The following is a 17,964-nucleotide window of genomic DNA, read 5'->3' on the forward strand; positions in this document are numbered from 1 at the left end:
TGGATAAATCTGTGTTTTGTGACTTGATTCCCATTTTGATCAATTTATGTGTGAATTTAGAGGGCAAACAAATCCAAATTAGCCATAGGATCTACTTTCAATCAAAAGTTATTTGTGGTAGTTCTTTTTTCCAGTAAGGGAGATACTCTTAGAATTTTTTCTTGGGAACCCAGAATTCAGCCATGATTGCTGAGCTAATGTATTGATAGGGAAGCCTATAGTTCCCTAAATTGTCTTTTATTTGCAATATGTCAATAAAATCTAATCTGAGTTATAGATCTGGGAGACTCGAGGTATGTAGCCTGCATTATTTCCCAACTCAAATGCTACTTTTTTTCCCTTGGCTGTTTCTTAGATAGCAAATGGCAGATGCATAGTATTGTTGCATTATGGATGGAAGGGAAATCCTTTGGGCTTGTTATTGGAGCTGGAAGGTTGGGAAATAATTTTTAAGAAGCTAGATATTAAAATTAGTCTTGTATTCTAATATTTTCTCTAATTCTGAGAGACAGGTAAGTATGTTCATTTCCTGGAGTAACAGGTAGGGGTTTTGAATAGGCCATATTGGCAGATTTTTTTATTCCATTATTCCTAAAGGATCATTGAGCTGGAAATCATTACTGAATCCATGGGAGGTAAAGGAGGGCACAAGCTGAATAAAGTTAAAATGTTAAATGATTAAATGGCATATAATGAACTCTCTGTGTGGATACTGTTGAATAATGCTACTTCGCAAATGGAAATATTTAGTCATTGGAAAAAAAATTGATGCTAGAAAGTCTTCTTGTTATACTGGAATAGTGGCTACATGCACTTTTGATTAAGTCTTAAACCATATCAACTAGGAAAAGCTAAGTATTGTTATGTTTATTAGAATTATATATCTTATTAGTGTCTTGTTCAGGGACATCTAGGTGGTGCAGTGGATACAGCACCAGGCCTGGAATCAGGAAAATTAAAATCCAGCCGCAGACATTTTACTAGCTAGAAGGCAAGTCATTTAACCCTTATTTACCTCAGTTCCTTATCTGTAAAATGGGTATAGCCTAGAGAAGAAAAAGGCAGACTTGTCACATAGAGTTGGACACAGTTGAACTACTGAGCAACAAACATATTGTTTAGGGCCACATTTCTTTAGTATAAATATATACTTCATCAGATTAAGCTAGTTTCCCATTCTTAAGGACCTTGTTTTTCAAAACCAGTGTATGATTTTCGTTTTGACTCCAAAATTCTTTAAAAATAGCTGACTGTCACAGAGTTTAAGAAGTAACTGCTTTGAGCTTCTTTTCTTTTTTCCCCTCCTACCCTTCTCCTTCTTTCTCTCTTCCTCCACTTTTCTATTCCTTCCCTCCACATATGCTGCTTTTTGTAATGTGTTTCTTTGAAAAAAAGGTAATTTTTCACATGGGGGAAAATATAGTTTTATGAAAGGCTACTTATGATCAGCTTCAAAAAATTTTTAAAATTATCTTTTGTCCTAGCTCAAAAGCCAAAAGTTTCAGAAAATGATTTTGAAGATCTGTTACCCAATCAGGGATTTTCATCGAAATCTGATAAAAAAGGACCAAAGACAATTGCCGAGATGAGGAAGCAAGAGATGTCTAAAGATATGGATCCTCTCAGGCTAAAGGTTTGATCATTTAAATCCATTGTTGGCTGTGAAAGAAGGGGAGGGGCATGGTATTTAAAAGTGTTTGATATTTCTGTTATAGTGGTGCCCCTATGCTGTAAGATATGTAAGATAATGAGATTGCTTTTAAAGGATTTTATTTCTGGATGAAAAGCCAGAATGGCTTTTCTCATGTAGCTATCATAAAGGGTAAAACTGATGCTCTTCTTAGGCAGAACCTTGCAGAGGCCAAAAAAAGACAGTGCTCCGTTGGGAGAGTATGTAAGCATTGATGACCACCCAAATTTGCAGGAGCTAGCAGCATCTTCTAAGAACAACTTGGTCATAGTTTTTAAAGTCTTGTGATTGGTAAAATAAATTGGTTATTTTAGCTGTGGCTTGGAAGGGGTCTACAGTAATGGGTCTGTAGTTAATTTGATGCTGAGATGGCTGGAAAATGGGCTCAAGATTTTAACAGGTAGAAGTGATGAAGTGTAACGGGGAAAAAAGCTTTATGTTTAACTTACTTGATGGTGGTTTTTATTTGGGTGTTGGGGAGTGGTAAGTTTAGAATCAAGTGTTTTAGATAGCCATTTGCATTGGAAATGGAGGGAAGAGATCCTGTGAGGCCTTTTACCTGGAACCTAATAAATGCCAATATGGTAGGGATGTTGAAAAATCCCTTAATTATCATTTATCCTTATTATCTGCTGCCATGGTCAGACCATGCTTATAGACTTGTGGAAAGGAACTGTCAAACTAGGATGGTGAGGGGAAAAATGAAATCATCGTTTTAGGTACGATTGAGGGTGATGGGAATGTTTAGTCAGGAGAAGAACAAGGGGAAAATTTAGTTCAATAAATAGTTATTAACTATCCAGTATTTATTCAAGGCCTTGTACCTAGTGATGTTCATACAAAGATGAAAAAGGACAATCTCTGCCCTATGGAGAGGGAGCAAAAGAGGAAAGAATAGCTCCTAATAGATTGAAGATATATAGAGAAGAAAGTTTCAGTTCAGATATACTAGACCAAGCAGTCCCACAGTGGAAGATGCTGCCTTATCAGGAAGTATCTGTCAAGTAGAAAATAAATGCTGATCTGTCAGAGATAACCTTTTTCTCCCCTTGCTTTTCTTTTTCTTTTCTTTTTTTTGGGGGGGAAGGGGAAGGAATCCAGGATTGGATTTTTGCTTCAAATGGGAAATAAGACTAAGTCCCACCAAAGTTTCTTATACTCAGAATTTTCAGTGACTATTTTAGCTATATTAAATTGAGGTGAACCTCAGGTCCCAGATATGAAGTCTAGTGACTAGGCTAGAATTCTGAAAAGTTATTGGATAGAAATATAGATTTGGTAATGGTAGGAGTAAATGGTACCATTAAGGGAAAGAAGGTAGAGTTAAAAAGAATGTAGAGGAAAAGAAAAATGGTTTAGGAAAGGAGTTAGACTAACACCCATTTTTACTGAGTACTAACAGACCGAGAAATGATTAGGAAGCGACAGGAACTACAGAAGCACAATGTGCCGAGACCACAGGAGGGTAGGTATTGAGAGGTATCATGCAGAGGTGTCATGGAGAACCAAACCCTCAACGACGTGCTCTATAAAATAAGGATTCTCAGTAAATTATCTGGAACTTTCTTTGTAACATAATCAAAGGATTTTTTTCTGCACCAATTATATTACATCTTATTAAAATGTGATCTGATTTGTCTTATTCCTTTATCCTACTGAATATTATTTCCTTCTAAGGTTCCTTCTTTAATAAAATGATTCTTCTTCAGATTTGCCAACGTCACTTTACATAGGAGTTTTCTGTTTAGATATTGAGCACGAGACAGAGTTTTTAGGAAGAAGTTTTTCCACTGACTACCTCCTTTGAGTTCAGTAACTTTTTATTAAGTATCTAGTATGGGTAGAAATTCTGCCAGTTTCCAAAACCAAAGTGAAAATGGTTCCTGCCTTCAAGAAGTTTACATTACACTGAGGGAGGATTCGATTTAACTTTGTTACTGAATACATAATACTTTGGGGAAGGAGAGAACACCAACTAAGAGGATGGAGAGAGGCAGGCCTCGAGAGAGAGTTCGATTTTGGACTGAAACCTTGGAGGAAGCGGCAGATTCCAGGAGATAGACTGAATAAGAAGCACACCCTGTGCTGTAGAACAGGAGAGGGGGACAGAGAGTGAAGAACTTGGAAGAAAAGCTAGGCCAAAGTCGGCAGGAGATAGATTTTCCTGTCTAAAAGATTCCATGTAAAGAATTGTCCAGGCAAGCCATGATTGCTTCTTTTTTAGCACTTACCTTGACTCTGGACTTTTTTTTTATCTCCACTTCATCTCTCTGGAAAACTCTATAAACCCCTATTCTGATTGATTTCCTTCCTGAAATCTCCATTTCAGAAAGTATCCAAGTCAGCCATGCTCACTTCTGACCTGATGCTACCTGCATTGGAATGTAAGCTCCTTATGGGTGGGGGATTTTAGTCTTACTTTTTCTTAAATTTGTTAGTAAGTCTGAAATAAAGAGGGGTGGAATATAAATGACATTTTATGAAAAGAAGACAAAGGAGAGATCCAAATTTAATAGGTGCAGATGAAATCCTTTGCTTGATTATTTGTTACAAAGATCTTCTTTCCCTCCCTCCCTTTCAGGGACTGGGAGTACAGTTGCCAAAAGAAAAGAGGGTCATTGAAGCACTTTTTTTAAATGCACAGAAGAGAACTGAAGGCCAAAAGGAACCACAGACAAGTAAGGCAGCTCTGAAAGTTAACACATTGAATTTAGTATATACTTTAAAACAAAAGTACACTTTTATATAGAAAGGGATTTGCAGTATCATATATAATCTTTTCTACTCTGGTTTATGGAAATACTTTATTTGGTGTTTAATTCATAGTAAAAAAGGGGAAACAATTTTAAAATAAAAGTCAGTTGTATAAATACCAAAATGGAGCAAGTATGGCTAGCCAATAGTTCATGTGAGGAAAATCTGAACATTTTACGAAACTGCAAACTTGGTATGAGTTAACATTGTATGACTACAATCTCTAATAATAATTTGATATTGGGATGCATCAATAGAAGTGTGGTGTCCAGAGAAGGAATTCAATAGTCCTTTTGGCCTCTAGATTTCTCAGACTCCATCTGGAGTGTTATCTAAAATTTGGGATATCATTTTTTAAAAAGGATCATTAAACACTGAGGTATATCCAAAGGATGATAATGCAGATAGTGAAAATGTCTGAAGCCATGCTATACGAGGATTATAGTGAATAAATTGAGAATGTTTATTTCTCCTGGAGGAAAAAAAGACTGGGTATATGTGGGAACATAATAGTTTCCTTTTTTTCCTTTCACTGTTTAATGATTTGCTTTGTAGAAGAGAGTTTAAATTTGTTGTATTTGGTCCTGGATTGGAGAACTCAGACTACAGTGGGTGCAAATTGTCAAGAGGCAGTTTATCCAGATCAGTATGAACAAAACCTTCCTCAATAGTTAAGTGGTCCAGAAATGGACTGGACTCCTTTGTCAAGATGATGGATGTTAACTCTGAGATACCACTACACATCTCTCAGATTGGCTAAGATGACAGGAAAAGATTATGACAAATGTTGGAGGGGATGTGGGAAAACGGGAACACTGATACATTGTTGGTGGAACTGTGAACAGATCCAATCATTCTAGAGAGCAGTTTGGAATTATGCTCAAAAAGTTATCAAACTGTGCATATCCTTTGACCCAGCAGTGTTTCTGCTGGGCTTATATCCCAACGAGATATTAAAAGAGGGAAAGGGACCCACATGTGCAAAAATGTTTGTGGTGGCCCTTTTTGTAATGTCAAGAAGCTGGAAACTGGTGGATGCCCATCAGTTGGAGAAAGGCTAAATAAGTTATGGTATATGAATGTTATGGAATATTATTGTTCTGTAAGAAATGACCAGCAGGATGATTTCAGAAAGGCCTGGAGAGACTGACATAAACTGATGTTAAGTGACATGAGCAGAACCAGGAGATCATCATACAGGGCAACAAGATTATACGATGATCAATTCTGATGGATCTGGCTCTTCTCAACAATGAGGTGATTCAGATCAGTTCCCATAATCTTGTGATGAAGAGAGGATTGTGAGAACTGAGAGTAGATCACAACATAATATTTTCACTCTTTTTGTTGTTGTTTCCTTGCATTTTGTTTTCTTTCTCAATTTTTTTCTTTTTTCATCTGATTTTTCTTGTGCAGCAAGATTCTTGTATTTGTATACATATATTGGATTTAACATATATTTTACCATGTTTAACATATATTGGATTACTTGCCATTTAGGGGAGAGGGGTTGGGGTGAGGGGAAGAGGAAAATTTGGAACACAGGGTTTTGTAAGGGTCAGTGTTGAAAAATTATCCATATATGTTTTGAAAGTGAAAAGCTCTAATAAAATAAAAAAGATGATGGATGTTAGTACATCCCCCATCACTAGCTGTATTTAAATAACACTGAGTGGATACTTCTTGGTGATAAAACAAAGCCCAATCATTTGTTATTGAACTTCTAGGTCCCTTGAGCATCTCATTTTGTGATTCAGGATAGGGGCAATGTCAGCAGAACAGGGTCATAAGAGTTTTGAAGAAAGGAGCAGATGCTACTTCTGGTAACCGACAGGCCGTTTTATTTAGAGTTTTTGACCCCTTGTAAAAGATTATTAATTTTAATCTATAACTGTTCTCAGGATCAGTTGGTAACTAAGGACAGTTTTTGGTTCAGCAACCTTTTGTGATCGTGAATTCTAGAATTAGTGCTACTTGTTAATATGATCTGATTAAAAGGGGTGTGTGTGTGTGTGTGTGTGTGTGTGTGTGTGTGTGTGTGTGTGTGAGATTTTACAAGTCTGCTAGCTCCAATATTTTGTAATTCAACCATATTCATGTTAGAGTCCTTTATTTTGAAGAGTGCTACTTCTTGGCTTTAAGGAATGTCAAATTCTCACTAACCTAGAACTGATTCATTTCTGGAGGTAAGTTGGAGTAAGTGGAAATTCTGAATTCCGATATATTTTAATACAAACAAACTAACAAGTATTGTCTGATATTTTTAAAACATTACTTTTAATGTTCAGAAAGTAGTTATATCATCAATTGTATATAAATTATCTTTATTTTCACAAAACTTTAATATTACTTGAATTGAAACTGGAACTCTTGTTTATTTTATTAATATGGTAAATCCTGTTTATTTTAGCTAATTCTAAAATCTAGATCAGTGAGTGGAATTAATGTTTTATTTTCTCTTTAAAAAGAAAAACAGCACATGGCATTATGGATAGAAGTCTTATGTAAGACTAAGTCACAAAAGAGGAATGTGTTCTCATTGATGGAAAGTTTTTTTCCACAGCTGACATTCCTGAAAGACATATAGAGTGTTTTGTGAATGAACTAAAATTTTAGAATCTGCAAATTTACAGATTAAGTTTCTTTTTCCATACCGTTTCAGCTTCTTGATTGGATTGAAGGAAAAGAGAGAAATATAAGGGCACTAATTTCCACACTGCACATGGTACTCTGGGAAGGAGAAAGCAGGTGGAAGCCAGTTGGCATGGCAGACCTGGTGACTCCTGAACAGGTGAAGAAATACTATCGAAAAGCTGTGCTGGTGGTTCATCCAGACAAGGTGAGCTGTTCAGGATACCTGTGGGATTTGCCTCTCCCTTTTCTTCTCTCCCTTCCCTGATTCTCAATCTCCCTCTCCCTTTCTCCTTTCCTCTCATTTCATTTCTTTCCCTCCTCTTTCCCTTTCTGTTCCTCACTTCCTCTTCTCTACCTCCCCCAACTTTTATTTTTGAACTACAAGTGGATGACTCTACTGCAAGCACTAAGCTGAATAATTTTGATTTTTATCAACATTAAAGTATAAACTTTTTTTTCAATATTTTAAAATATCTAATTTTGGATTCTTGAACTCTGATGAACAACTTACATTTTCTTTTAAGGTTTCTTAGTAACTAGATATTGCACTATATCAGATGCAGTATTACTGTGCAACATTATCATTTAGTTGAAAGATTTAAGTCTTAGCCTCTTGTGTGCTCTAATCTACAAGCAAATTGTCATGTGCTAGTGGAGGAAGTTGAATTTAAAAGATTGCTGTTACTTCCTGGATATGTCACTGTTATTAATGAAGAACTATGGATGGGAGGAAAGAGAGCGTTGCTAGTTGGTTATGTAGAATCATGTATACTTCGCCCTCCTCATTTTATTTTTTCCAAGCACCTGTAAAAATAGTTTTTAACATTCACTTTCATATATGCTTTCTTGCTGTTGTGTTTGATGTTGGACACACATTTCCTGTCTGGATGTCTTTGGGGTAACCAGGATGGGGGGAGGGGGGAAGGGTGGGGGAAGGAAGGGAAAATAATGAAGAAAACTTTTATGTGTTGCCCTTATATGGGTTTGTTAATACCTTTTTTTTTTAAAGATAACTGGCCAAGACTAATTGTTCAGTCATTATCCTTATTGTTTTTGTTGTTTATCTCATTCTTGTATTGTTCAAGTTTGCGGTCAGGAGAAGGTCCCTATGCTGAATGAGTAGGGAGAAGAGAGCCTTTCTTGTGATCTAACTGCAGAGCAGACTGGAAATCTGTTAGCTCTTCTAAGGTTATGAGGCTATATGAAGCAAAGGCTTGATCTTTAGCCAAAGGTTTATTGAAGACAGATGGGGCAGAATGCTGTCTCAGGGACTGGCTCCCCAGGGCTGTTGTGAGGATCTGATGAGAGAATCGCATCTTATTGGAGCTGAGGATGGGAAGCCACAGCTCTGGGGTACTCTTATTTAAATCACACCTGTGGACCTTGGCAGGTGTTACGGGGCCTTTGCCTTGGTGAACTGTACTGCTGAGTTTACTATCTGCCCTTTGAACTGTAGGAGGATTGAGAGTTGACTTAGGTGCCTGAAGAACCTATTTAACTCTGATGTTCAACTTGACAATCCCAAACCAGGGTTCAGCTTTGCCATTGTGAAAGCCCATTCACCTCCAGAAAAATCAGATGGGATATTTTTTATCAACTGAGATTTGGGAAAGAGGTAAAAGAATAGACTATTCAGAGCTACTTTGTCAGTGATGGCAAAGCTTCTATGATCTATATATCTACCCGGTTGTAGCTCTTCTTGCCCAGATGAGCTCCTGGCTATAATTCTTGCTGGGCTTTGTGGGCATTTTGTAAATGGCCTGGGGTACTTGGCCACCATCAGACCACTCCTAATTTTTGCCATGTGGCTCTGGTTATGCTGTAGGAGTTTGGGGGTGGGGGTGATGGGGGAAGGCCAGGTAAGACTTGCTTGAGTCTCTGGAGAGGAGGCTGCCAGTTTCTGATGTCTGTCTATTCTTTCTTCCCAGGCCGCCGGGCAGCCATATGAGCAGTATGCCAAAATGATCTTCATGGAGTTAAATGATGCCTGGTCAGAGTTTGAAAATCAGGGATCCAAATCCCTTTTTTAAAACCTCAGTTTTGGGGATTTTCAAAATGCATTGGCAGCAGAATGGCGTCTGAAGGTGTTGTTTGTTGGACTTAACGTTCCTAGAATCTGAGAGAGAGTTTCATGAACTCATCCTCAAGTTTGAAATTCTACTCTTGTAGATGGGGTGTATTGTAAGATGCAAATCAGCAAAGGCCTCTCGCCATGTCACAATCATAGCCCAGAACGAACCTGTTTTCCCACTCATCTTGATTATGAAACACACATAAGTGTAATGACGTCCTCGTTTGGGGTGCAGTGGTAAGAAGAATGAGCCATTCATCCCAAAGCCACTGATATTGGTTGGTTTTTGCCCAAAAGGAAGACCACTCTGACTTGTGCTTCTGTTATGTTTCCTTAGTTTGTGATTGGAGTTTGATGTTTAGTGCCTCTCACCTCAGTCCAAGCTCTTTAGTGCAATGAGAAACAGTGAATTTGCTAAGCACAGCATTGTTACCTGAATCTATAGAAGGTGTACATTTACATCTGTATTTTGTGTAATCATCCTGATAATCACTTTTGTATATAATTAAACTGTTTTCTGATGATAACCTGCATTCCTTATAATGAATTGGCAGCCGCTAAGCCAGCATTCTTGGTTATGGGAAGCAATGAACCAAGTTGTTTGCAAATCACATTTCATGATTCTGGACAGTGATTGTTTGTCACACGGAGAAACACTGGCATTTTTAATATAAGTGATTGCATGTTAAAAATCTTTTGTGTTATTTATGAAGAACTTTTTGGACATTAAACTGTATTGCCAGGGTTTATTTTCCCAGCTCATGGCATCTGTAACTTCTGATTCTCCACTCTTCCTCATGTCCTCTCCAATGGAATAGTGTGCATTCCATTGGTTTTATAAATATGCTGATAGAAAAAAAAGATTGTTCTACTTATTTCTGAATCTGATCTTGAAGTGTGAGCTCAGTATTGTTTACCATGCTTATTTCTGTTTTGAAGTCAGCAAATGTGATCTCATTTGCAATTTGTTATTGGAAAAATTTACTGTTCTTTTATTGTATGTCTGGTCAGCTCTTGACTGTATTGACTGATCCATACATTTTATTGTCAGAATGTCTTAATAATATACCTAGGCAATGGCTGTTGGCTTTGAGTACACACACCTTAGACATAAGAAGTAATTCACTATCTTAAGTACAAGGACCAGATTCATGTCCTTTCATAACAAAGAGGTACTTTAACAATGACAAAGAATTCCTTACAATCTGGGTTGCTACTGAGTTTGGTTGAGAATTTTCACATACATATTCCATTCTTTTTGAAAAAAAGGAGGGGAGGAAAACATGGCAGAAAGGAAAAACGGGGCAAAAAGAGAGAAGCAATGGATAGTGACCCTTTTCAGAATAGCATGACCCGAAGTGATTTCCTCTTGAGAAGTCTTGCAATTCCCTACCTCCTCCAGCTTGAGATATTAGTGCCAATTCTAGCTATATCAGTAGCTAGCTGTGTCTGGGGTGAGAGATTCTAGAATTAAACACCTGAATAAAAAGGGGGGGGGGACCTTTAACTTTCTTCTCTCAAATGGCATATATAAGCTAGTTCCTGTCTAGAGTGGCTCTTGCTATTAGTAGCAGGAGCATGAGAAGAAAAGCATGGTTAAGAAAACATTTTTGATTTGTCAATTATGGAGGTGGGGGTGGTCAAGTGGGGCAGTCTGACAAGTACATTACAATTGCTTCATCTTCCCAGAATACTAATCTGATTTGACTCCTTGATAATCTCTTGTTTTTCACACTAGAGCCCATTTGAAAAAGTCAGATTTTTTTCTACTGGATATATGTAGCCTTTTTTAGCTCCACAAGAACCCCCAGTATAGTATTCAGGAACAGTATCCATCAAATTTAGTTACAAAGTTGGGAGGCTTCAGTGTGTCATAATCTGGTCGAGCAAAGCAGTCTAATATATTAGAAAGAAGCTGGCACTGAGCTCTAAGAGCTATACTCAGTAAGGGAGCTGGAATACAATGATCAGCGTGTAGGAATACTTGAGTAGGCCATTTGGAGTCTGCCAGGATAGATGCTAAATGAAAAGAACAAAGGGAACAAAGCAAAAAGGAGGCTGCACTGGCACCTTGTAGGAGGGGAACGGGCTGGCTTTCTATCCATGCAAAGCAGGAGGTAGGCTGAAATGTTCAATGCGGACTGTTCAAAATGTTACCAGTGACTTTTGGACTGTTAGCACTTATTTCCGCAAAGAACTTGGACTTTGGGAAATAGCGGAGAGTTGTTGAAAAGTAGATAGAAGACTTCTCTTTTAAAAAAAGAAAGAACATTAACTTGTTTTAGTAAAATTAGTGATAAAAATAGTGAGCGAATGAATCTAAGTAGGCTGAAATTGTAATCATGTAGGTATCATGATTCAGTGGTCATTCATTGGTGCTGTTTCTGAGTTCTTCCTGCTCAGTAACTGATCCCTGTGTTGGGGTAACATTGCAGTGCAAGGAAGGGAAATTTCCCTTCCTGCCCTAGTGCCTAAAAGTCATCCCCAGGTGGGCAGATAGGATGTTTCTGCTTATTTTACCAGCATTTAATCTAGGTCTGAGGAGAATACTTTTTTTAATTGGGCCACAGCAAAAAATGTCTAGTCCCTTCTCCATCCACCACAGGAAAGTCTCTAATCTGGGGCTTTCTCTGCTTCAGGGAGGTCAATGCTGCCAGGAGGTGTCTCGTGGAGCCTGCAGAAGGCAAAAGTGTCTGAAACTCTGTGGTGCTAGGTGAAGTCACCTGGATCCAGTCCTCTCCCCACCCCAAGACACAATGTTTGGCTTCCAGGAAAGGGCAACACAGGAATTTGGAAGGAGAGGGTGAGGTTGTTATAAAATTGGTATGGGAGAATAAACAGAGACTTTTTATAAAAAATTGAAATAAAAAGGCCTGTTGCCATCAGTTATTATTTATTAGGAAATGAGAGTCTTTTTTGATCCAAGTGATATAGGGACACTGATATGTTCATGGTAGCAAGATTCATGGTCAGCAAGATTCAGTTACAGGAAGACACAGGATGGTGGACCCTAGCAGATTTTTCAGGGGCTGGAGTGGGGTGAGGTTTCTTTCAGTATTGTTGAGTGGACTTAAAAGCTAAATAATGAATTGAATTTTTGAAAAGTAAATGAATGAGAGGGGAATTTTGTTTTACTAAATTGTCAGAAATGCCCAAATCATTGTAGATGATTTCATTTGATTTCTTTAAATAAGTATTTTATCAGAGATTGTAATGATTTATCCCAACCATAGGAGAATAGGTTTCTACAGGGGTGATCACAGAAATAGGGGTGGGGTGGAGCTAAGAGAGAATGAATCATTGTTGAATGGGGGAGAAATGATAGGCAGAGGAAATATTCTGAAGCCCATCTTGTTTTCTATTTTCATAGCAGAGAAGTAAATACTCTGGAGAGAGATCAGAAAATAGAAACAAAATTATTCCTATGTTGGGCTGAAAAGCTTTGAAACCTAATTTTTATCTTTAAGCAAGTGAATACATATTTAAGATCACTAACTGGAAAAGGGATAGCACGACCCTGGTAATCAGTAGACAGATGACAATTCATAGACAGATGAAGAAGAAATATTAGGGAATTAATGAATTTCAGCCCAGAGGAAATTTTAAACTTCAGAGCCAAAAGTTTTCTTAACAAAGTATGAAAAAGGATTTGAAGGAAAATCTGAGAAAATATTCTGAGCTCCTGGAGATCTAGAAAAAATCTAGAGGAGATTGTCTCTTCTCCCACTTTGGTTATCTTTAATTCACAAGTGAGAATCATTCACTAGTCTGTGGAAGATGGGTATCTTAGGCATTAGGTACATTGATTGAACAGATCCTTTGAATCATGGAGAAATATGTAGTCTTCATAACTTACAGCTGTAAAAACCAGACTCTGAATGAGGAAAGGTTCCAGAGCTGGTGAAATTGAGTCACCAATACATTTCTCAAAGTGCTATCAGATACTGGGAAAGGAGCATTTAAAGTGACTAGTAAATTTTTTTTTTTTTGAGCTAGTAGCAGAGTAGCCCAAAGAAGAACAAATATTGGAATTTACATGATGAAGTTAGTCATAAAAATGCCCACCATCTATGCTGTATCCTCATCTTTGTCTCCAATTTAGAGAGCAGAATCTTTTCTGCATGGCAACCAGGTGTGTCATTGGGCACACAGCCATTTTGACAAGCCTGTTAATTGATGAACTGTTCAACAAATCTTACTTAGATTGGGATTTTAGGACAGTTATTTTTCTCAGTTTTTAACATGATTCACCATGCTGTGTTGAAACATGTTGTTACCATGTGAAAAGCTAAAACAGTTAACTTAATATTAAAAATGATTAGTATTGTTCATTAATAACTACTTGAATGACATCATGCCTTTCCATTAAGTGCTTTAGAGAACACCTATGTGATGAAGGTGGGGTGTAGAGAAAGTTGAAGCCTGAAAAGGAAGTTACTTGTCTACAGGCAAATTGGTTGGTAACAGAATTGAAAGCTGGAGCCCACTTGAGTCTCTCAGTAAGGGAAGGGGGCCCCATTATTTCTGGCCACTCTGGTTATAAATCTTGGAATTGGGGATTTGGTTACCAAAATGCTAGTCAGGATTTCAGATGGTTGAGTACATATTCCTTTTTACATCTGATTTTCTTGCCTGTCCCTTTTTAAAGGTGTGTTGGTTTTTGTATCCTAAGCATGGGAAAAGCTTATTCAGATTTCCACAGAAGTCTGAATAAAAGAATGTTATATACATTAAGAACAACAAAAAGTTATATTTTGAACAGTGCCTTTTGTCATTATTTCTAGATTTGTTTTTGAAACATAGGTTGAAATTGGTGTATTCTGCCTGAGACAAATCATAAAAGTTGATCTTCTTCCAGGGGAACTCCATGCTCAGCATAAATACCTCAGTATCCATACATTTATGTTTGTTTAGGATTTCAAGGGTAAATGTTTACAAATCTCAGAAATGTTCCTAGATATGTCTCAGAACCATTCCTGTTATTAAGGACCAAAAGAAGGTGAATTTTTTTGGGGGGGGCAGGAGGGAAGGGGCAGAATAATGTGCATGTGTCATGTTCCTAGTATTAAGTTAATCATAGAAAGTACTACCTTCCTTGTGAGAGAATCTGAAGCTGCTTGTACCCTGTGATGGTGAGGGTAATTTGGTACCCTGGTCTTTTATTTTAGTGATCTAGAGTTACCTTTATGCTTTTGTTAACAATGGGGCAGAGTATATCCCATTTCTCTAGCCATGTTCCAAGGGTAAGAGTTGGGCTAAGTTGGGTCAGGTCAGGGTTAGGGAGAATAAATATACTTATTTGTCTGTTCTGTAGATAACCCCGATTTCACTGGCCATGGGAGTCTAGGAAGATGTTTCAGTTGCAGGGGGAAGGGACTTGGTCATCAGAATCAGGAATGGTGGTGGTGGGGGGGGGTTGACACCAAGTCACTTGTATGGTAGGGAATGGCCTCTGAGACATAGACTAGTTCATATCCCAAACCAGAAGTTGGGGATGGGACTGATATGTCCCCTGAGCATCCTGCTTGATGCTATTGTATGCCTATCTCTCTTTTGGAACTGCTCAATTAATGATTTGAGTATGAATTGACTTGGGATTAGGAGCAGCATCTTGTGGGATGAGGTCAAAGAATAGTGTTTGTTTTACTGAAGGAACAGGTGGGAAGTCCTGAGGAAGCTGAAACTTGGCTCAGACATACTTGAATTTTAAGAATTGTAAGTGGTTATGTAAATTCAAAGCAGAAGGGCATTTTCTTTACTCCCTCCCACTGAAGGGAAAGGGAGGGATATATTGGTCTTTGTGCTTAATCCATACTTTTCCAGCCAATTTCACTAACTTCAGCTCAGGGTTTTGCTGCATCAACATTTACTTATTTTTCTAGGAACCACTTGTGACCATTCCTAGGAAGTTGGTTCTAACCAGTCAAGGAGTCTTGAACCTTGTAATCTAAATACTGACTGCTGCTTCTGTTGTCTGTGATTTCTTCTGAATGAATCAGGCCAGTGTGTTACTGCTAAGTTTCCATTATTAGTTACTTGAATTAGTGATTCCAAATTGATTAATGGGCATATGCTGTCTTAAAGATCCAAAGTTCATTCCAGTGTTTCCTGATACTTTTGCAAACCACCTTCCAACCAGGGCTGATAGGTCCAAACCACTGTTTTGGACAGAGGTCCTACCCAGTATATGCCTTTCCAGGTCCCTATTGTTAAAAACCAGCACTGCCAGTTAGTCAGTGTTTGGGTAATGAAAGATAGCTTTTGTGTATAAGCTTCTTAAAATGTCAAGGAATTTACATACATTCTTTATTCAAAATGTGAGTTATTTATATTAAATGTGATCTCAAATGGGAGCCAGAGGCATTATGGACATTTTGGATAAACTTACATTCAATTGAATGTATAGTTACACCTCAGTCTATGTAAGTGAGTATGGGCTGATGCTGTTGAAATATTAATGTGATAATGGTTTCATGTGGTGGCCAGTTTCTCTAGCTGTGACTTTTTTGGTGGGTGGATATTAAGATGGGGGCTTGTCTCATAGTCTGATCATCTTTCATCAGGAATTGCTCTGTACTAAATTTGCTATTGTCAAAAAAAAAGTATAAATATGTATGTGTATATAAAAATGAAAAACATGAACAAAAGATAAATCAGTCTATTAGGATTCTTGGCATAAAATGTCCTTAAATAAAAGACTTTGCTTTGAAGTGTCTTCAGATTGATCAATTGAAACACTTAGTTCTAAAACTTTCCTGAAAAATAACTGGACTTTTGGAGAACCCTAACTTCCGATCTCTCTTTACCACCTTTAATTTACTTCTCTGCAGCACTTGAAAAATGTCCACCCACCGAAAGTGCTTTTTAGGTAAGTGTAACCTCCCACTAGGAAATACTCTGTGTCATCCGGTGACAATAATGGGGATGTTTGACCTTGAAACCAAAGCCTTTCTCAGTCAAGGGGAGAGGATAGGGTGGGAGGACATCAGGAAGAAGTTAGCACTGAGGCAGTGGTTGCCCTGGGATGGAGAAGGAAGGCTGAGTTGGTGATGGGGGAGGGTAAATACTGAGAATCAAACAAATCTCAGACTGCTAAGGAGAAGAAAGGTCATCAAAATATACCTACTGTTGATGAATGATTTTTTTTTTTAAAGCATGGTTTATGGCCATCCCCAAGAGAATTTATAGTAAGTTTTCCTGTTTTAGCAACATCTTAAACCACTTTTATTTTTTCTTTTATTAAAGTTTTTTATTTACAAAACATATGCACGGGTGATTTTTCAACATTGAACCTTGCAAAACTTTTAGGTTCCAAATTTTTCCCTCTCCTAAATGGCAGGTAGTCCAATACATGTTAAATATGTTAAAATATATGTTAAATCCGACATATTTATACAGTTATCTTGCTACCCAAGAAAAATTGGATCTAGAAAGAAAAACAAAAACCCAAGAAGGAAAAGAAAAATGCAAGCAAACATCAACAGAAAGCCTGAAAATGCTGTGTTGTGGTCCACTCAGTTCCCATAGGCCTCTCTCTGGGTGTAGATGGCTTTCTTTATTGCTGAACAATTGGAACTGGATCTTAAACCACTCCAGAAAAGTGCTAACAACATGACTAAACTTCAGTATGTCAGAAGTGAGAAGTGAACCCAGATTTTGCTGGCTCTCAACCTCTTTTACCATATTGCCTCTCGTGGTTCTTTGTGGGGTAACTAATTCCAAGTGTGCCAGCCTTTCAGCTTTGGGAGAAAAAAATTTATTTTAAAGATGTTCATGGTTTTACAACCCCCTGGTGAGATAGATTGTGAAAGGAGTATTAGCATCATTTTATAGATGAAAAAACCAAGGGTCTTGGGTCTCGTTCATTATATTACATCTGTCGAAATTATCTGACTTGCCAAGCTTCAACCTTGGATTTCACCCAACATTAGCTACGTGCTGCTGCACAAAGCTGGAGAGAGACATGGAACTGGGGGTCTGCTATGAATTTGTTACATAATCTCATCCAAGTCCTCATCGTGGCAAGGCAATTCCTAGGTGACTCACTATCCCGTTCACCACAAGCATTTTTACACTTTTCATCTCCAAACTCCCTTGTGTTCCTCCTCCCCTTTCCTTCACCAAAAACTCGGTCTTCTCCTCATCTCTCTTCCCTGCTGCCACGTCTCTACCCTTGCCCTTCACTTTGCCAAAACAAAACTCCCCTCAGCATGCATCAGTGATCCCATTCCATCCTACCTTCTCCAGAGGATGGTCCCCTGTAACCATTGCCACTTTTACTTCAGTCTCTGCTGGCTGCTTTCCCTAGTACCTATACACAGACCCATGTTTCTCCTGGCCTTTAAAAACCAAACCTCACTTCATTTACACTAGCTATCATCATCTCTCCTCCTCCTCTTGGCTAAACTTCTTTTTCTTCTTTTTTTATTATTATAGCTTTTTATTATTTACAAGATATATGCATGGGTAATTTTTCAGCACTCACAATTGCAAAACCTTTTGTTCCAATTTTTCCCCTCCTTCCCCCCCCCTCCTCCCCAAGATGGCAGGTTGACCAATACATGTTAAATATGTCAAAGTATAAGTTAAATACAATATATGTTACATGTCCATACAGTTATTTTGCTGCACAAGAAGAATTGGACTTTGAAATAGTGTACAATTAGCCTGAGAAGGAAATAAAAAATGAAGACGGATAAAAATAGAGAGATTGGGAATTCTATGTAATGGTTCATAGTCATCTCCCAGAATTCTTTCACTGGGTGTAGCTGGTAAAATTCATTACTGCTCTATTGGAACGGATTTGGTTCATCTC

At 37.9% G+C, this 17,964-nt stretch overlaps 1 protein-coding gene across 2 annotated transcripts in view; it reads left to right on the forward strand.

Moving 5' to 3' along the window:
• GAK (cyclin G associated kinase) overlaps positions 1–15,859 on the forward strand; it is a 122,865-nt gene extending 107,006 nt beyond the window's left edge. For both annotated transcript variants that reach the window (XM_051966106.1, XM_051966107.1), the window contains 3 exons: positions 1,485–1,633; positions 7,107–7,283; positions 9,007–15,859. In XM_051966106.1, the coding sequence (XP_051822066.1) occupies positions 1,485–1,633; positions 7,107–7,283; positions 9,007–9,108 (428 nt within the window). In that variant the 3' untranslated portion in view covers positions 9,109–15,859. The remainder of the gene's footprint in view (positions 1–1,484; positions 1,634–7,106; positions 7,284–9,006) is intronic.
• Positions 15,860–17,964: the final 2,105 nt, after the last annotated feature.

Source organism: Antechinus flavipes, chromosome 6 (genome assembly GCF_016432865.1).
Source record: "Antechinus flavipes isolate AdamAnt ecotype Samford, QLD, Australia chromosome 6, AdamAnt_v2, whole genome shotgun sequence".
NCBI lineage: Eukaryota > Metazoa > Chordata > Mammalia > Dasyuromorphia > Dasyuridae > Antechinus > Antechinus flavipes.